Source organism: Schistocerca gregaria, chromosome 7, assembly GCF_023897955.1.
Source record: "Schistocerca gregaria isolate iqSchGreg1 chromosome 7, iqSchGreg1.2, whole genome shotgun sequence".
NCBI classification, from domain to species: domain Eukaryota; kingdom Metazoa; phylum Arthropoda; class Insecta; order Orthoptera; family Acrididae; genus Schistocerca; species Schistocerca gregaria.
Window position 1 is genome coordinate 310,166,535 of NC_064926.1, and position 19,012 is coordinate 310,185,546.

Genomic DNA, 19,012 nt, shown 5'->3' on the forward strand with positions numbered 1-19,012 from the left:
TCTATGAAATGCAATGAATATAATGCACCGCACTAGAAGTTTCTGTTAATAGCTTTTATGAAAATACACCATATTTACCGCAATTGTTTGACATTATATCTAATCTAAGCTTCTGCCATTTTGATAATGTTGTTGTTCCAGTCATCGGTCCGAAGACTTGTTTAATACAGCTCCCCATGCCACTCTATCCTTTATGAGCCTCATCTCTGAATAACTGCTGCAACCTACATCTTTCTGAGTCTGCTTACTGCATTCATCTCTTGGTCTTTCTATATGATTGTTACCCCAACACTTCCCTCCAATACTAAATTAGTGGTCCCTTGATGTCTCACAATGTGATCTATCAACCAATTCTTTGTTTTCAACAAGTTGTGCTGCAAATTCCTTGATTCCCCAATTCTGTTCAGTACTTCTTCATTAGTTACATGATTGTCTCATCTAACCTTCAGCATTCTTCTGTAACACCACTTTTTGAAAGCTTCTGTTCTCTTTTTATCTAAACTGTTTATCATGTTTCACTTCCATACATGGTTACACTCCAGATAAATACCTTCAGAAAAGCTTCCTAACACTTAAATCTATATTTGATGTTAAGAAATGTCTTTTCTTTATAAACAGTTTTCTTGCCATTGCCAGTCCACATTTTATATCCTCTCTACTTTGGTCATCATCAGTTATTTTGCTGTCCAAAGAGCAAAACACATCTTGCTTTTGTTGCTGTTCATCTTACATCCTCCTTTCAAGACAGTCCATTCTGTTCAACTGTTCTTCCAAGTACTTTTCTGTCTCTAGCAGAATTATAACATCAGCAAACCTCAATGTTCTTATTTCTTCCCCCTGGACTTTAATTCAATTTGATAATACAAGCAGAAATGAAATAAACAATAAGAAATGGTTTACACCAGTTTTTACCATAATGTTAATTTCATGTGGCTCACTGACCTGGTGTGTCTTTCAATTGGACACCACTTCAGCAACATGCATGGACCTGACCTACGACAATTATCCAATTGGGGATATGGAATCTGCAGTTTAGCGTAGTATCTGAACGTCATGTCATTTCTGGTTACTCGTTACATCATTGAGAGGTGAAGACTAGGTTAAAACGCAGACTGAAAAATGTAAGGTCTGATTGGGATTTAATCATGCTACCTCTTGGTAGCCAGTCAAGTGCTTTAGTGCTAGGCCACCAGGCCCAATAATAATAATATAATAATAATGATTGTAGGATTATCTGAAACGATAGTTTCACCTAATGAATGAGAGAGGAAAAAAGAGGCAATTTATTATATGCAAGCAGCACTAAAGTTGGAAAGCCACTCACCCCCACCCCTCCACCACCCCAAACTCTTAGTTGTGACAGATGAATCTGTCTGTCATGAAGCATGAGGTCCAGTTCAGGTTTAAAGTTTATAATTTGATTGTTGGTTGGCAAAGCAAATGAATGTGACTGACCTGTAGCATAACATAATGAGTTATGTTTGAACCATATTTAAATGCACCTTGCCATACTTAATGTGCTTTCAGCTATCAAAACTAAAACTGTGTTGTAAAGTCAGAAAACATTCATTAGATAGTGGACAGATCTCTGATGAGTATTTTGATACATGTTACATACATATATTGTGCATAAACTGTGACAAATGTGAGGAAGGGATCTATTATGTAACTTTCACCAATATTTGGATGTTTCTTCTTTACAATCTTGCTTGTCACAAATATGTTGTTGTTTCTTCCATATATGTTGCAATTACTGAGGTTGTGGCTATGGAGAGCCCTGAGAACACTAGGTTTGTTTCTTTGTTTGTTTTCTTAATACATAACAGATTTCACATCTGTATTGACATGAATATGTGACAATATTCCTTCATCACTTCCTTCCAAAAAGTCATCTGTCCACTTCTTTTTCCATGGTTGTGTAGGACTTGCAACTGACACACCTCCTTTCATCTTACCTCATGATTAACATTGATAAAATTGCTGCACAAAACATATAAGTTTGTCACTGGTCCCTACCTAGAATTTTACAGTCTCCTGCAGAAACATACATTATTGTTAAATATTGGCCCAGTTGTAAAGTCAGTTGACTTCCAGCAACAAATGGATTCAGGCAAACTGCAGTTTCAACATGGAAGATGTTCATAAAAAGCTAGGTATGCAATTTACTCTCCTGTGGTTGACAACATGATGAAATTTGCTGCCCACTTACCTCTCTCCTCCTCACATTCATCTTAGTTGTCAGAAAAGCTGGTGTCACTGCTCCCCCTACAAATTTTCCAAATTCTTCAAAATAAATTTGCATGGGATGTCAATTCCCAAAGCTTCATCTGTAAATGTAACATGACACTTTATTAACCTACTAGCTGACAGACCCAGCTTTGTCTGGTTATTCATTTTGACAATCTTCTGTTAGAAATGAAAACAGAAAATGAACTGTGTTTGTAGTGAAGTATAAAAAAATTATTTTCTATGTATTCATGTAAACACCTTTGAAATTATGAAACAGTAATACAGAGAAATATGCGTAATATCAAATGTGTAAGTACAGTATCCAAATTAAGATATATGATTCCAGACAGTTTCTGCATGCTGGGCTTAAGTTGCATCGCATGTATACAAAGTTGTTTTCTAAACATTTGTATGGAAATATTAGAGGGAAACATTCCACGTGGGAAAAATATATCTAAAAACAAAGATGATGAGACTTACCAAACAAAAGCGCTGGCAGGTCGATAGACACACAAACAAACACAAACATACACATAAAATTCGAGCTTTCGCAACCTGTGGTTACTTCATCAGGAAAGAGGGAAGGAGAGGGAAAGACGAAAGGATGTGGGTTTTAAGGGAGAGCTTTGCCTTTACAAATGTCTGCTTGTGTCTGTGTATGTGCGGATGGATATGTGTGTGTGTGCGAGTGTATACCTGTCCTTTTTTCCCCTAAGGTAAGTCTTTCTGCTCCCGGGATTACCCTCTCCCTTGAAACCCACATCATTTCCTCTTTCCCTCTCCTTCCCTCTTTCCTGATGAAGCACCTCAGGTTGCGAAAGCTTGAATTTTGTGTGTATGTTTGTGTTTGTTTGTGTGTCTATTGACCTGCCAGTGCTTTTGTTTGGTAAGTCACATCATCTTTGTTTTTAGATACATTTCTATGGAATTTCATTTTTGTAGCACTATAGATGGCTATTGTTTTTGCCTACAGTCATTTTCATTTCTCAGTTGAAAGCTATCAAAAGCACTGCCAGGTACCAGGAAATCCGGAATTTCCTTAAGTTGATTCGAATGTAAATTAGCAGTAAAGAATAAATGTATTAAAGCTTCATGCATGAGGAAACATTTTTTCACATATCTCAGTGTTTGAGACATCATATCTCTTGAACTGTATGTTGTACAATGATATATTTGTATAGATACATTCAGCCGCATTTGTGTATACTGTCAGTGAAATATGTTCTGAATAGTTAGCACCAAAAGAAGTAATAAATTTAAACATCTTGTATGATGTGGCAGTTTTTCATGCAAGCCATTCTTTATGAGTTCACATTGCCTGATCCATGTGTCATACAATAATAGCATATGTGGATACTTTTGTAAAACCTTGTTGTCAGTTTTGTAAAGGCCTTGTTGCTACTGCTGGGGAGGCCAAGTTGCCACTGTTGTTATGGTAGGCTGAGTTAGTGAGTTTGTGAAACAGCTTCTGGGGAAGTACCCCACTAATACAATTTCTCCCAGCAACTATTACACAGGTAGGCTCCAGGGTCAGGTAACAGAGTAGGAGAACAAAGCTTCTACAACACTCCAAGAAATTAGTAACAAAGACACGCAAAAGAGTTGAAAGGGTTTTCCTTATCTTCGTGACTTGTCGAATAATGAAGTTTGCAATACTACATGTGATATAACACAAAAAATACTCTCAGAGGCTAAGTGCAAATAATCATAGGTAAACTTTACAATATTTAGCAAATGCAATTTACAATAACGTCTGTTCAATTCTAAGAGTTCACTAAATGACCTTCCCTGTTGGACGTTGGCTAGTGGACAGATATGGCATCAGTTCAATGTCCATTAGCTCGAGGTCCGGAAACAGCATTGCATGCCCCCACTCTGATGGATGGCACTCAGATAGCATCGACCAGGAAGTCCAGGAATCTGTGAACATACAAGAAGTGGCAGAACTTTGCCAGCAACAACGGCCACTTTGATTTACGTGCCATTTCTGCAATCCATCAGAACCTTGAATCTGAAACCTATGTGGATCAATTGAACTAGTAATGACACCATGCTCCCATGACTTCTTTCTGCCATAGATTCTGTAAAACACGGGTTGGCTAATCTGATATGTTGGCTGACTGGAGTCTGCAGGTGCTGATCACAGTGGGGGATGGAGCAAATGCAAGAGTGTGCTTTAGTGTCACCCATGTAGCAATTCTGGGGGCAAAGGGCCATTGTGGGTTTGGGAGTAATAAGTGGACAAGAAGTTTGTCTACTTGCTGTTTGAACATGCGAACAAAATGGTCAGCTGCACTATTCAGTTGTGGGTGGAATGGTGCTGATATGAGATGGTGTGTGCCATTTGCTGTACGGAAATATTCAAATTCTGCAGAGACAAATTAAGGTCCGTTGTCCATGACGAACAATTCAGGCAGAGCTTTGATGCAGAAAATGAACTAAGGGAGCAAGGGAACAACAAAGGGGACTTTACTATATGTGTCAACAACTACTAACCAGCATGTGTTCCAGTAAGGGCCAACAAAACATGCAAATGCTGCCAAGCCGCCTCTACCTTGGACCACTCAAAAAATGTTGTGGAGGGGCAGCCTGATGTTCTGCACACACCTGACACTGTTCAGACATCCTTTCTATTTGTACATCCTAGCCAAACCATGTGCAATTTCTGCATGCTAAATGATTTCCAAAGACAATATCCCAATGACCTTGATGCAATAAGTGAGTACATGTCTTTGAAACACATTCAGTAGTACCACATGGGAATGTCTTGATTCTGTGTGAAGCAAAATGACACCATGAACAACAGAAAAAAATTGACAGACATTGGGGCTAACAATGTTCTTGATAGAAGGTGGCCATCCATTATGAATGTACCAGAGAAAAATTTATAAATCAGGATTGGAAGAAGTGGTGTGCGCTACTTTGCAATAATCCAGGGGAAACTGCTTGACAGAATCAGTTTCATGCACATCAGTTTGAGAACACACTGCTTCAGAAGTGTCAAAGTCAGCATCAGATCCCATAGGTAGACATGAGAGAGCATGTGCATTTGCATGCTTAGAAGTGGGCTGATATATGATCTCGAACTGGTAGTTTGAGAGAGGAATAGCCCATTGTTTCAATTTCTGAGCAGTACGAATAGGAACTGGTTTGAAGAGTGACTGCAAAGGCTTGTGGTCAATACGGTAGAGGATCTGAAACTGGGTCTTATGGTATCGGGTGTCAGTCATCAGGAGCAAACATAGTGGGGGACACAAAATGAGGAGCAGTGTGTTACAGACATATATTTGTAATCTGTTTATGTTCATAACAAACAACTATTTGCTGTTTAGATTTTGGTTGGAATACCTTGAAAACAATATTCATTTGTGTAAGAGGTGACCATGGTGCAGTTTACCACTGTTTACACTTCATGAAGTGGCACCTCTCCGCCCTTTTAAGTTTCACTATGTACTTCCGTCATTACATTTTTCTTTTTGTTTAATGAGTGGGTATTCTGCTCACTATATTAGATATAAGATTCTTCCAGTATTTTTCTAGAGTCTTATGGTTACATGCTATATTTCAGACAAATGACTACTTACATTCGGAGATTTTTAGTTATTTCTTTAACAATACATAAATATATGTCTTATAGGAGACAATGATATGTTGATATTTTACATTTATTTGTCTTCACTAATATTTTTACCTACCTAATTACATTTGAATGAATAAAAAGATTGTATATCAAGGATGGAAATAATGAAGATGCAATGACATGGAATTATATCTGCAAAATCTTCACAGATACACTGACTCCACAATGTAGTGTATATTTGGACTAACGATGTCTGCCAGATGAGAACACAAACCTAGATCTTTTGTTTCTTTCTTTATTTCTTCATTTTTCCCAAAGCAGTTACCTTAAGTATTATGCACATGATTAAAAGTGTTATATAAATGAAAGTAAATGAAATGAATGTTTGATGACAGCTACTGACTTGGCTGAAGACTTTCATTGTCACTGATGTTTCCAGCAGAGGTTCTGCCTTGGGGTGCATGAGAGTGACACAATTGTGGTAATTGAGTTGGAAGGGGAGTGTGATTTACCCTGCCAATTGACATACATAATTTGAATGATGATCCTTCACCACGCCTAAATCCCCAGTGGATCTATTCTCACATACCCCTTGGGAGAACCTCTGGTGTAAACATCACTGAAAATGAAAGTCTGAGTCAGATCAGGAAGAATGCTCACACGGTTAAGCCAACTGTGCATGAAAACCCAAAAATCTGGGTTTGAGTCTGATTCTGGGAAAAATTATTTATTTGTCACCTTATATTTATAGTATTATTTTATGGATCATTTGGCCATTAGTCTGTCTTTATATGATATTTCAATTATATTATGAAATTTATTTTGGAAAGTTGTTGTGAAACACAGTTCATCACTAGAGCAGTTTTTGTTCACATTTCACTCAGTTATTTGCTGGCATATACATATTGTTGGATGCTAATCTAATCTGCTTAATTAGTTGGGCTGTGCATGTTGCTCTTTATCATTACCAGCATACTTTCAAGGTTTGATTTTTATGCATCTTTATTTCCATGTCTTTTGTTTTTACTCAATTTAATACTTTATTACAGTTGAAAATTACATATGTTAATGGTTGTGACCAATAGTAGTTAATGTTGTTGTTGTGGTCTTCAGTCCTTAGACTGGTTTGATGCAGCTCTCCGTACTACTCTATCCTGTGCAAGCTTCTTCATCTCCCAGTACCTACTGCAACCTACATACTTCTGAATCTGTTTAGTGTATTCATCTCTTGGTCACCCCCTACGATTTTTACCCTCCACACTGCCCTCCAATACTAAATTGGTGATCCATTGATGCTTCAGAACATGTCCTACCAACCGATCCCTTCTTCTAGTTAAGTTGTGCCACAAACTTCTCCCCAATCCTGTTCAATATCTCCTCATTAGTTATATGATCTACCTATCTAATCTTTAGCATTCTTCTGGAGCACCACATTTCGAAAGCTTGTACTCTCTTCTTGTGCAAACTAGTTATCGTCCATGTTTCACTTCCGTACATGGCTACGCTCCATACAAATACTTTCAGAAATGACTTCCTGACACCTAAATCAATACTCGATGCTAACAAATTTCTCTTCTTCAGAAACGCTTTCCTTGCCATTGCCAGTCTACATTTGATATCCTCTCTACTTCAACCATCATCAGTTATTTTGCTCCCCAAACAGCAAAACTCATTTACTACTTTAAGTGTCTCATTTCCTAATCTAATTCCCTCAGCATCACCCGACTTAATTCGACTACATTCCATTATCCTTGTTTTGCTTTTGTTGATGTTCATCTTATACCCTCCTTTCATGACACTGTCCATTCCGTTCAACTGCTCTTCCAAGTCCTTTGTTGTCTCTGACAGAACTACAATGTCATTGGCAAACCTCAAAGATTTTATTTCTTCTCCATGGATTTTAATACCTACTCCAAATTTTTCTTTTGTTTCCTTCACTGCTTGTTCAATATACAGATACTAGTTAAAAACCATTATATATTTTAAAAAAACATATTCAGTAATGGTGTCTGTCATGATGAACTGTACTATATTAATTTTGTAAAAAAATATAAAAATCATTTTTAATTTACATCATTATATGGAAGAATCACTTCTCTTTTAAATGTTCTTGCTTGTATGTAAGCCTTAAGAAAAGTATTTGGTTTGATGTTAACATAAGGATGCATAAATCTGTGCAGAGATTCATAACAATGGACATACGGAATTGTCCCCAACAACCATTGTTTTTGAAACTTCTACCACTGCAGTAACATCTATCAACACTGGTTCTCCAATTGCAATAAGGGGTGAAATAACAACACCAAGTGGAGACGAGAACTGGACAGTTTCAACTATGCCAGCTGAAAAGTCAACTGTGCCAGAAACAACAGAAGTAACTTCAACAGGTAAATATAATTATGATTGTAAATATACACTATGTGGCTCATGCTAAAGAGAAATGTTAAGAAACTACAGTGGAACATAGCACAAGCAAAAAAAAGTAGACAGATTACATTTAAAACAATTGTGGCTGCAAATTTGGTAGATAAGTAGTCAGATTGGAAATCACTGAGAAGAAATCCTGGAGAGAGAGAGAGAGAGAGAGAGGGAGAAATACATAATTTCCAGCAAGTATGAATATACATGTTTGTATTTGTAATAACCTGAGATCACTATCATCAAAAGTCCTTCTGTTTGAGGCATGTAGCTCTTTTATCTTACTTGCGAAAAGTTATGGATTTGTTTGTTAGCTCATCCAGAAGTGATTACTGTAGCTTATCAAATTAAAATGGATTTCACTAATGAAACATTACTTATGTCACTGATTTTGCAAAGTTGTTGTTTGTTTGTTTAAGACTTCATAAACCTGTTATATGAGCTTAAGTGGACATGTATGGTCTTATACACCTTGTAGATATGCCTTTCACATAGCAACATATCCGTTTCAGGCAGAATAACATTCCAGTTCACAGACAAAAGTTATGTAAGGGACATTAAACTAAAAAATATTTAGTCCATATTCAAATGTGCAGTAGCTGTACAGGGTGATTCAAAATGTTGTGCACAAACTGAAGGAGCTGACTGAAATACAGCAACTTTAGAATAGCAACTTACGGTCCCTGAAGTAATCCTGAGCCAATGAAAGCCTTGGAATGTCAGGAACAACAAGGATAATCAATGCTTACTGATGTTAAGTCCAGTAAAGATAGTATACTGTCTAACGGCTGTATTTAGAATAGGCAGTAGAGTGGTTCTTTTTGTTATTCATTATATATCATCATATTTAACTAATCATGAATCCATAATTTTTTCTGTTTCCTATCCTGATATAGTTTATCAAATTTTACCTTGTTTCCAGCATGTGCTTATTGAAATATATTTTTTGTATTTGTTGTTGATTAACGTGACTCTTTGTCTGTAATTTTCAGATCCATATATGGACACCACTATGTATACAACAATACAGCCAGAAACAACATCAGGTCTGATCTCATCTGTTCCTTCAGTGATCAAAACTGTAGATAACTCAACAGAGAAACCACAAGATACTCCTCTGACTACAGAGTTTTACAGCATGACCACAAGACAGACAGACAGTGGTAAGGATGAAGCAGTCACATTTTCAACCACAGAGAAGCTGGAAGATGTGGTAACAACAGTGACTACACCAATACTGGTGCCAACAGAAAGGGAGACAACAACTAACAAAGAGGGGAGCCAATGGCTTTATGGAGATCAGCCACAGGTTTGATGATCAATTTATTAATTGATTTGATATGTAACACAACTAAAACTGTAACACAATTTTTGTCAGTGTTAGGAAACATTGAAAGTTATTCCTAAAATGTCCACCTCCTTAGCTGAATGGTCAGCATGTCTAACTGCCATGCAGGGACACAAGTTCAATTCTTGGCTGTGTTGGAGATTTTTTGTGTTCAGGGATTGGATGTTGTGTTACCCTCATCATCATTGACACACAAGTCACTCAATGCAGCGTCAGCTGGAAAGACTTGCAACTCGGTGACCAAACTTCTCCAGATGGGGACTCCCGGCCACCAGTGCCTTACAATCATTTCATTCATTTTTCAAGGCATTGCTAAAGTGGGAAATATTTTGACTGTATTTGACTTGTTTATTCATTACTGGTAGCAAAATAGTGTTTTAAACAATATCAGAGTTTTGTGCATTGGATAAACCCACTTCAAGTTGTGCCAAATGAAATTGCTTTTATTGCCAAAGAAGGCTGAAAAGGAATGTACAAAGTCCAACAGCTTTTGGGAAGTTCTGAGATAATTTATTCTTTTTGAAAGTATAAAATTCTGAGGAAACTCATTATGAGCTCACTGTGATATGTGAAGACTACACCCTAAAATATGACTCTGCAATTACAAGCATAAACAATTTTACTGGACTACTCTTTTGCATATCCCTGTTAGAGTAAGGTGAATCTATCCACAACCCTAAGTTTCATTTGAATGCTGCTATGATTTACTAATCATGGTCCTTTTGAAAGTGGTGCGCATTTGCCTTTTTCTGATCTTTCAACTCAATTATTGATGTACTCTGAACCACGGAGCCAATTGATTTTTTTCACATTAATGAATTATTTCTAGTGATGAAAAAAAGTAATAAGTGACAGAAAAATCTTTGGGCTAACTGGAGATGGTACTTCAGCCCTTTGGATTTGTTGCTTGACACTGATCCATAGAGCCATCGAACTATTCCTTACTAGAGTACAAAATTCAAACTGGTGATCCCTATAGAGAAAATAGAAGCCAGAAAAATCATTTTAATAGAAAAAAAAGAGAGCAACTTCATTAAGAGCTTATTATTGTGTATGGTGACAGTGTAATAAGGTGTAACTTTGTAAGTAAGTAGCAAAAGGGTTTCTAGTGTGGGAAAATACTCCTGAAAGATGAGCCAATAGTGTTGTACATCTCTCAGAGAGGATCCAGGAACTGTCATGCAAGTGGAAGTCCATGCCCTTAATGACCATCCCAGTTCAATTGGGTCATTAGTAATGAAGGTGTAGATTAATCATCACCTATAAACTTTTAGATATACCAAAGTTCTCCATTTGGTCAGCACAACATTTGCTCACCTCTGGGGGAAAACAGCAGTGATAATAAGTGGCAGCCAAAATGAAGGAGCTCCACTTGGTGGTGTTGTATGAGTGCATGATTATCATGAATCAATGTTGATTGTAATTATGCATTTAAGATAAAGTAGCAGATAAAATTGTGAAAAAGTTAAGCAGAACATTAATGAAAAATGTGATCAGAGATATGCCTTTGGGAAGGAAAGGTTGGTTTATTTTTTAAAGGGGGTAGAGGGAAGCTTACTATGGTATATTGATGTCAGGTTATGTCAGTAAGTGCCACACAGCTATTGTAATATATTACCCATCCTCCTTGTTCTAGCAGTGAGCCACATTGTGACTTCTTTCTGTTCCCACTTCATGAATATTTCGGGGATGGCAAAGTGACAAGACAGGTGGGCAATTTCCCCTGTAGACAAATGGAGTTGTTCAGTCACAGTATCCTTTATTTAATCCATATGTAGGACAAATGTGTCATTTCTGTGATGAACGTGTGAATAAAGACTATCTTATTCTGGAACCATGACTCTTGATTATAACATCATTCTTTCACAGTGACAATACAGACTTCATGACTGCCCCTTCTATAATGGCATAATGGAATAAATGTGAAGAGAAAAACTGTATTTACATCACAGCTATGTAAATAAATTGTAACATATATTGTCACTCATGATACTTTCCCGACAAAAGTAAATTCCTTTTTCTAGACACTAAGTGAATTCATTCATTGTATAAAATACAGATTCTGTAAATATAACATTATAACATCTAAAATATTAATTATTAAAGTGGTTTTCCTTACAACTGTGCTTTCATAAGCATTTGGCCACTGATCCCACTTTGAAACAATGTAAATGTATTGTTTCTTTGGACATCTGAAGTAATTAGACCTCTCAGGCAATGCTTCATTTAAAGAAAATCAATTTCTCACCAAACTTTTGTATTGTAGGAGCTTTGACTGATTTCCAGTTGTCATCCTGTCTTCCTTTCTTCTTCTTCTTCTTTTGTTTCATCCTCTTTGGGGTATGCTGGATCAATCATTTCTTTATGCATTGTTATTTTCTTAGGGCCCAATATTTCTTCATTCTTTCTGATCTTCTTTCCCCTCTCTTCTTCTGAGATGAAGAGTTTGGATTTTTGTGTGGATTTGTCTTGGAACCTTATGTTTTCATCTTTAGTAATTAATTTAGCTGTTTGATAGATACGTGAATTTTCTGAAATCTTTAATTTTACTAGGTCTTTCTCAGTTTCTTTAAACCAGTTGGGTTTTGTTTTGTGGTTACGGAAAAAGTCAAAGATTTGTTTCGTTAATCTGAGGAGATAATCATAAAAATTCATCCTCCTTTTTCCCATAGTATCTGAAAGTTTTTCAATTTTCTTGTAGAAAGTTTCATTTTTTATGTAAATAATCTTATTCTATTGAATTTTTGGTCCTGCTATTTTTCTTAAATTCTTTTTTCTTTAGCTCAAGTTTCTCCATTTGGCCTTTGAAATTCATGTTTTGTGTTTCTGCTGCATACAGTGCTTCTGGCTTAATCACTGTCTTGTAATGTGTAATTTTGGATCCTCATGAAAGGGATTTTTTGATGTATGTATTTTTTGTTAGTTGGAAGGCCAAGTCAGGTTTATTTTTTCTGGATTGCATTGCTGTGCTTTCCCCAGCACTCCAACTAATCCATTATCTGAGATATTTGAATTCTTTTACTATTTCAGTCTTTTGTTCTTGAACTTTGAAGTATTTACATGAATGCTTGATTCTTTGTCAGTATCTTAGTTTTTTTCAAAGGAGATGTGTAGATCAATTTTAGCTGCTTGTTTCTTAGGTCAAGGGGTTTGCTCCCATGTTTCTTCCATTTTTTCAGCAAACAGGGCCATATCATCAAAAGCAATGAAATTTATTTTAAGATTCTTCTTTTTGCAACCCAGTCTCATACCACTCTTAATATTTGTGTTCCATTCTCTGACTAGTTTCTCAAGCACACAATTGAACACCAATGGTGAGAGTCCATCCCCCTGTTGCACTCCTGTTTTTATTTCAAAGGCTTCCAATAATTTGCCCTTAAATTTAACTTTCAAAAATGTATTTGTAAGGGTCACTTTTATAATATTAGCTGTTTTCTTATCCAAACCCATTTCTTCCAGGACGATAATAGAGATTCTCTATCAGTCCAATCATATGCTTTTTGAAATCAATGAAGGAGATTACATATGTCTTTGCCTTTGATTTTTGGTATGCCATGATGTTTTTGAGGTTTAGTATTTGTTCCGAACATGATCTACCCTTTCTAAAACCTCCCTGAAATTCCCTGAATTGTGGGTCCAATTGCAGCTATGTCATGTTCAAAAGGACTTGAGAAACAATCTTGTATGTTATAACCAGCAGTGATATTCCTCTGTAATTGTTGGGGTCTGTCTTCAAACCTTTCATGTGGATAGGGTCGATCAGAGCTGTTCTCCGTTCTGTGGGGATCTCTTCTTCTTTCCAGATTTTATTGAAAACACATTGTAGAGATGAAAATTGCATTTTTGTCAGCTTTTTTCCATAGTTCGACCACTATTTGGTTTTCTCCATACGCTTTGTTGCTTTTAAGTTCTGAAATGGTCTTCTGTAGTTCTTCAGTCATCGGTGGATCTGAATCTGGCTTCTCATGGTTATTTGGGGTGGATTCAAATTTTTCAAGGATGGGTTCACAATTCATGAGTTTCTCAAAGTAGCCTGCTAGTATTTTGCAATTTTTTGCATTATTGTGAGAGATGGTCCCATTTACATCTCAAAATTGGAGGGTGGATGCTTTGCATCTTGATAACCTTTGTTTGAAAGTTCTGTAAAAGCTTCTTGTGTCATTTTTAGTAAACACTTCATCAATTTGGAGGAGAGTTTTGTTTTCATGTGTCTTCTTAATCCTTTTTATATTTTTATCTATTGGTTTTCTAACTAGAATGAAATTCAATCTGCTTTCTTCTGTTTTCTGTGATTGCCAGTTTTGCCATGCCTGTTTTCTTGTTTCAATGAGGGCATCACATTCCAGTGACCACCAGGCACGTTTTTTTACTTTTTATGTTAGGTGCTAACCATTCAGCCGTAGTAATGAGGTTTTCCTTGATATCCTCCCAGCTTTGTGTCTGAAGGGTTTCTGTTGCTTTTGTGAATTCATCTGATTTTATTATCTTTTCTGTGTCATACTTCTGACCCTTAATTGATTTCATGCCTTGTTTCCTGTTTGGGATGACTGAACTTAATTTTAGAAAGGTAGTGGTCTGAATCCAAGTTTGCATCCATGAATACCCTAACATTCATGATTTCTTTGCAAGAAATCTTCTTGTTTGCCACATGATCAAGTTAAAATCCCCCAAGGCTAGGATTTGGGGATATCCATGTGTTATATCTTCTTGGTAGTTTCTTGAAATCTGTGGATTTAAGAATTAAATTGTGTGCTTGGCAAAGTTCTATTAGCCTCACACCACTTCTGTTTGTTCTCATGTGTGCAGGATAGCCTACAACTATTTTCTTATATCTTTCTTTTTTACCAATCTGTGTATTAAAGTCTCCAAGAAGAATGATGATGTTTTATCTGGAATTTTCTGAATAATATCATCTAGATGATTCCAAAAGGCCTCCACTTTTCCTATGTTTTTCCTGTCATTCTCATTTATAGGGGCATGAATAGAATAGAATAGAATCTTTATTGTCACATGATATGTTATATACAATCATTCGGTTGAAACATTGGTGACTCGTCAATGAATAATTCTATGCCTACCTAAGCATACTTACAACAACTACAACAAGATACATTAAAATAATGCATTGTGGATGCTCCCACAAGCACATAACCACATAAAAAGATAATTACATGTTAGAGTTCTTCCTTTTTCTTAACATTTACACAGTGGTTTGAAATCATTCTTTTAAAGTATTTATCATGTTTGTTTCTGGAGTTTATAAATATAGACATACTCCAAAGACCACATACTTTCTTAATAGTAGTATATATGTTTACATCTAGATATTTAGATACATAGTTTATAAGTATGGACACATATAAAAAGAACATATCCCTCCATTAATAGGGAACATAAGCATACACATCGAACATAATGTGAACCAACAGGAAAACCAAGCACATGAATATATCCTACTTGTCTTCCTCGTTTATAAAATCATCCACACTGTAGTAGCATTTGCTTTTTAAATATTTTTCAATGTTTGCACAAGTGGATTCTAGCTTGCAGTCCTTCAACTTTGAACGGATTTTATTGCCAAGCTTCAAAGCCATATAATATGGCGTATTTTCAAATAATGTTAACCTGTGACAAGGTAACATGTAATCTTGTTTGTGCCTTGTTTCATAAGAATGTGAAAATGAGTTTCCCTCAAAAAGATGTGGGTTTTTTAAACCAAAGAGAAGTGTTTTGTATATAAACATGGAAGGAACTGTCAGTAAGTCAAGGCTTGCAAATAAGGGTTTGCATGATTGTCTATTGTTTGTTCCAGTCATAACTCTGATGATTTTTTTTTCTGTAGCTTGATAATTGTGTAGATTTTGTTTTTGCTTGTGAATGTAAGACTTGAGGTTCTTTCTGATTGGGAATCAAAGTCAACTATTGAGTTCAAGATTTGTTTGTTGATTATAAAGGCTGTTCCAAGATGTGGTACATTTTTCATTACTCTCAGTCCCACTTTCCCCATGTATATCCCAAAACCTTTGGAATCGAAGGTATCTGTATCCATGTATCATGTTTCTTGAATGGCTGTTATGAGTATGTTGTGGTTCTTTAGTGTATCTGTTAGATGTTTCACTCTTGAGGTTTTCAACAATGGGTTTGCATTGAAAGTTGCTAGGTACATTGATTGCCTATGTTGAAATTTGGATAAGATTTCAAGACACTCCGACTTCTCTTTGTGCAATGGTGCAGACTCCCCAGAATCCAGATGTCTGCTGATGTACTGGCGTACGGTGGATTACCCACTTGGGGTAAAATAGTTTACATCACACAATTCCATGATTGATGAAAGTCATTTTGGGCGTGGCACAAAGGCCACAAAAACTACAACCAAAATTGTGAGTCCTGGAGGTAGTTCTTCAACTCTTTCTGCCATTGGGAATCTGAACTTCCTCTTCTGCCTTTGAGACCGTTGACCAGGTTTCACCTAGTAACTCTAGGTAGGGGCCCTTACATCCAGGGCTAGATGGAGCCAGGTTTTTTAATGAGATGTTACTCTTTCCCCTCCTTCTTCCTCATCACTTGCGAAATGAGGCCTCGGACTTGGGACCAACAGTGGTGGAGTTATCCCTTCTTCCATTATACTGTCTATTTTCTTTAGTATGCTCCTCCCTATAGCTTAATCTCATTATATCTCCTCCCTACACTCTTTTACCTCCAACCTCCTCCATTCTCCCAGATTCTTCTTTTTAATGAAAAGTTATTTTTCTGATTGCATTATTCTGCCTTATCAAATAGTTGTAATTAATATTCTTATAGAACTTCAAATTAGGTAATCCTTACATTGATATATTCTTCTGTAAAACATATATCTATAAATTCTACTCATGAGTTCACTTTTAAAAAAAATCATTACCTATTTTAAACATTTTACATGACTAAGTCAGAAGTAGGGTACTTATTGGCAAATTTAATTCAACTTGCTTTTTTTTTTTAGTTAACTTTCATACTGTCATAAAATCGAAAATATTAACATACTTCAAAACTTCACATTGTTCTGTACCATTTTAATATTCTGAAGGAAATTTTCTCTAAATAATCATTCCACTTTTCACAAATACCATTCCTAACGAGTTAAAAATGAGTAAAATGTAGAATCTTAAAAGACATATTCTTTAACAGCATTTGACAAATTATGGACATCTTTTTCAAAGAAAACAAGCATGTTGAATCATGACACAGAACATAATGAGGGAGGGTAAGATATATCAAGTAGGTGCTGTTTATCTCCAAATGATAATTTAATATGTATAAAATGAGACTACTGTTTCCCAAAGAATTACAGTTCATCTGTACTATGTAAATTAATATGAAATGTGCACTTCTTGGTTGTATTATTTCCTTTCAATGACTGGATGTGAAAGGACTGAGTGGTTGTGCAGGACAACCACGAAAAAATTGGAACATTTTCATCCAGGAAAACTCTGGGAAATAACTGGGAATTTTTTAGAATTATAGGAATTTTTTGTTGCATCAAAAGCTTTAGCATTCAATGCAGGTCCCACCAAAAAACAACATGCAACTGAAAAGGTGCCCACTAAGGGTCTTAACTTTCTTGTGTGCTGTCGAGAGCTAGTATGCACTTAAAAATGCAGTCAAGAATTACTAAAATTATCTGAAATAGTTACTCACTTCCTGCCAGAGACATCTCCTGGTACTTGTAAGACCTGCACTGTCATGTGCTGTGGTGTACTCACCATGGCCTGTCTTTCTTGTGGGCCTCCTTTTGATGAACATGACATTACAATGGTGGTTTGAGAAACATTACTGTCAAAGTAAATTTCCTTTTCTGCAAATGAATTTTGTTACATGTGATGAATTTCTTAAATAACAGAGCATTTCACTCTCATTCAAAACTTAACACTTTGAGGACCAGCCATTTACAAAAATTTCTGGATCAGAAAACTAGCCATTATTTAAAATTTTACTGGCACATTTGTGTTTGATATAACTTAACAGGTAACACATGCTAAAAAAGACCCAGATACTTTTTCATATTTTCTTTATAAATTACAAACTATGCAATAAGGATAGCAAAAAGTATAATTATCTTTCAAAAAAAGAAAAAAAAACAAAGGAAAGGGGGTGGGGTGGGATGGGAGATGTGAGGTGAGTTCTTCAGCAATTTCACAAGTAATGGAGTGTTCAATGGAAAACTCAAAGTGCTTGTGGAACATGTATTCAGTCAGGTAACCCACAGAATATTTTGTGAACAACACTGAAATTTACAATCATGCTTGTCAGAAATATTCAGCTGCTACAATTTAAACTGTGCTATTAGGATCCTACCTTACCACATGCTCAGAAAAAACAGCAAAAAATATTTGATGACCAGTATTATGTGTGAAAGCTTAGCTTTCCTTGATGAAAAATATTATCTAGTAGTCATATTTTGCAAAGAAATAATACATATTAGGACGCCATATTTTTCCAAATTCGAAGCTTGCTGGCAGGCCACTACTGAGGTCTCTGTTTCCATATTGTAGCATGGGCGTAGCACTTCTTATATTTTGGTGCTGTGTTCAGAAAATACTGTCCTGTACTTAGTGAATTCAAATTTATACCTTTTTAATACCAAAAAATGCTATGTTTATTTTACCATGCATTAAAGATCTTTCCAAAATGTGTGTTTTTTGCTGGGAAGTTCTATGCGGATGTATAAAGCTTTACCATTTAAAGGACTGATATGTTTTACAGTTCCAAGGAAAAGTATATTGTCACTTAACATGGAAAAAATGTACTTTTGCATGGGGTGTAGTGTATTTTCACCTGGAAAAATATGCATTTTCACCCAGAAAAGAGTATATTTTTAACCAGTAAATCTGTCGAAAATCCAGGAATATTTTTTCATGGCTGTGTATACACCCTATTTGTGCAAGCTGTTACTAGTCTAATTTTAATTTCAATTAAGGGACTGATCTATAGAGGCTGAACAATATTCATAGCTTCTGTCATGCATTTTTGAGTTTTATCAATAGGCTCTTCTGAGACACATGTCATATTTCCTTGAGTGTGTTCCAGTTAATTTTTCTTAGCATTTCTGTTTACACTCTCTCACCAAACAAGGCCGAAGACCAGACTGTCTTTCTTTGTATGTGTTTGATGTTCTCTGTTAGCTTGAAATGAGTTATGTACATTTGAGCAGTATTCAAATATTCAAATATGGGCTGACCAGTCTTTCATGGGTAAATGTAAGTTTAAGAGCATCGTGCAAATGCACTGAACTCTGCCACTTGCTTTACTTGCAACTGAGCCTGTGTGATCTTTTCACATAATATATCAATAGAATGTTACTGCCAAGAATTTATATTTCATGACTGTATTTGTGAGTCATTAATCCTATAGTTATAGGCTACCTCCCTTTTAAATTCCATAAATGGAGAACTGTGTCATAG

The 19,012-nt window shown here is 35.9% G+C and overlaps 1 protein-coding gene across 1 annotated transcript in view; it reads left to right on the top strand.

The window, feature by feature from the left end:
- LOC126282099 (uncharacterized) overlaps window positions 1–19,012 on the top strand; it is a 518,030-nt gene that overhangs the window by 468,915 nt on the left and 30,103 nt on the right. Inside the window, exons 11-12 of the mRNA XM_049981558.1 lie at window positions 7,990–8,196; window positions 9,220–9,536. Coding sequence (XP_049837515.1) covers window positions 7,990–8,196; window positions 9,220–9,536 — 524 coding nt within the window. The remainder of the gene's footprint in view (window positions 1–7,989; window positions 8,197–9,219; window positions 9,537–19,012) is intronic.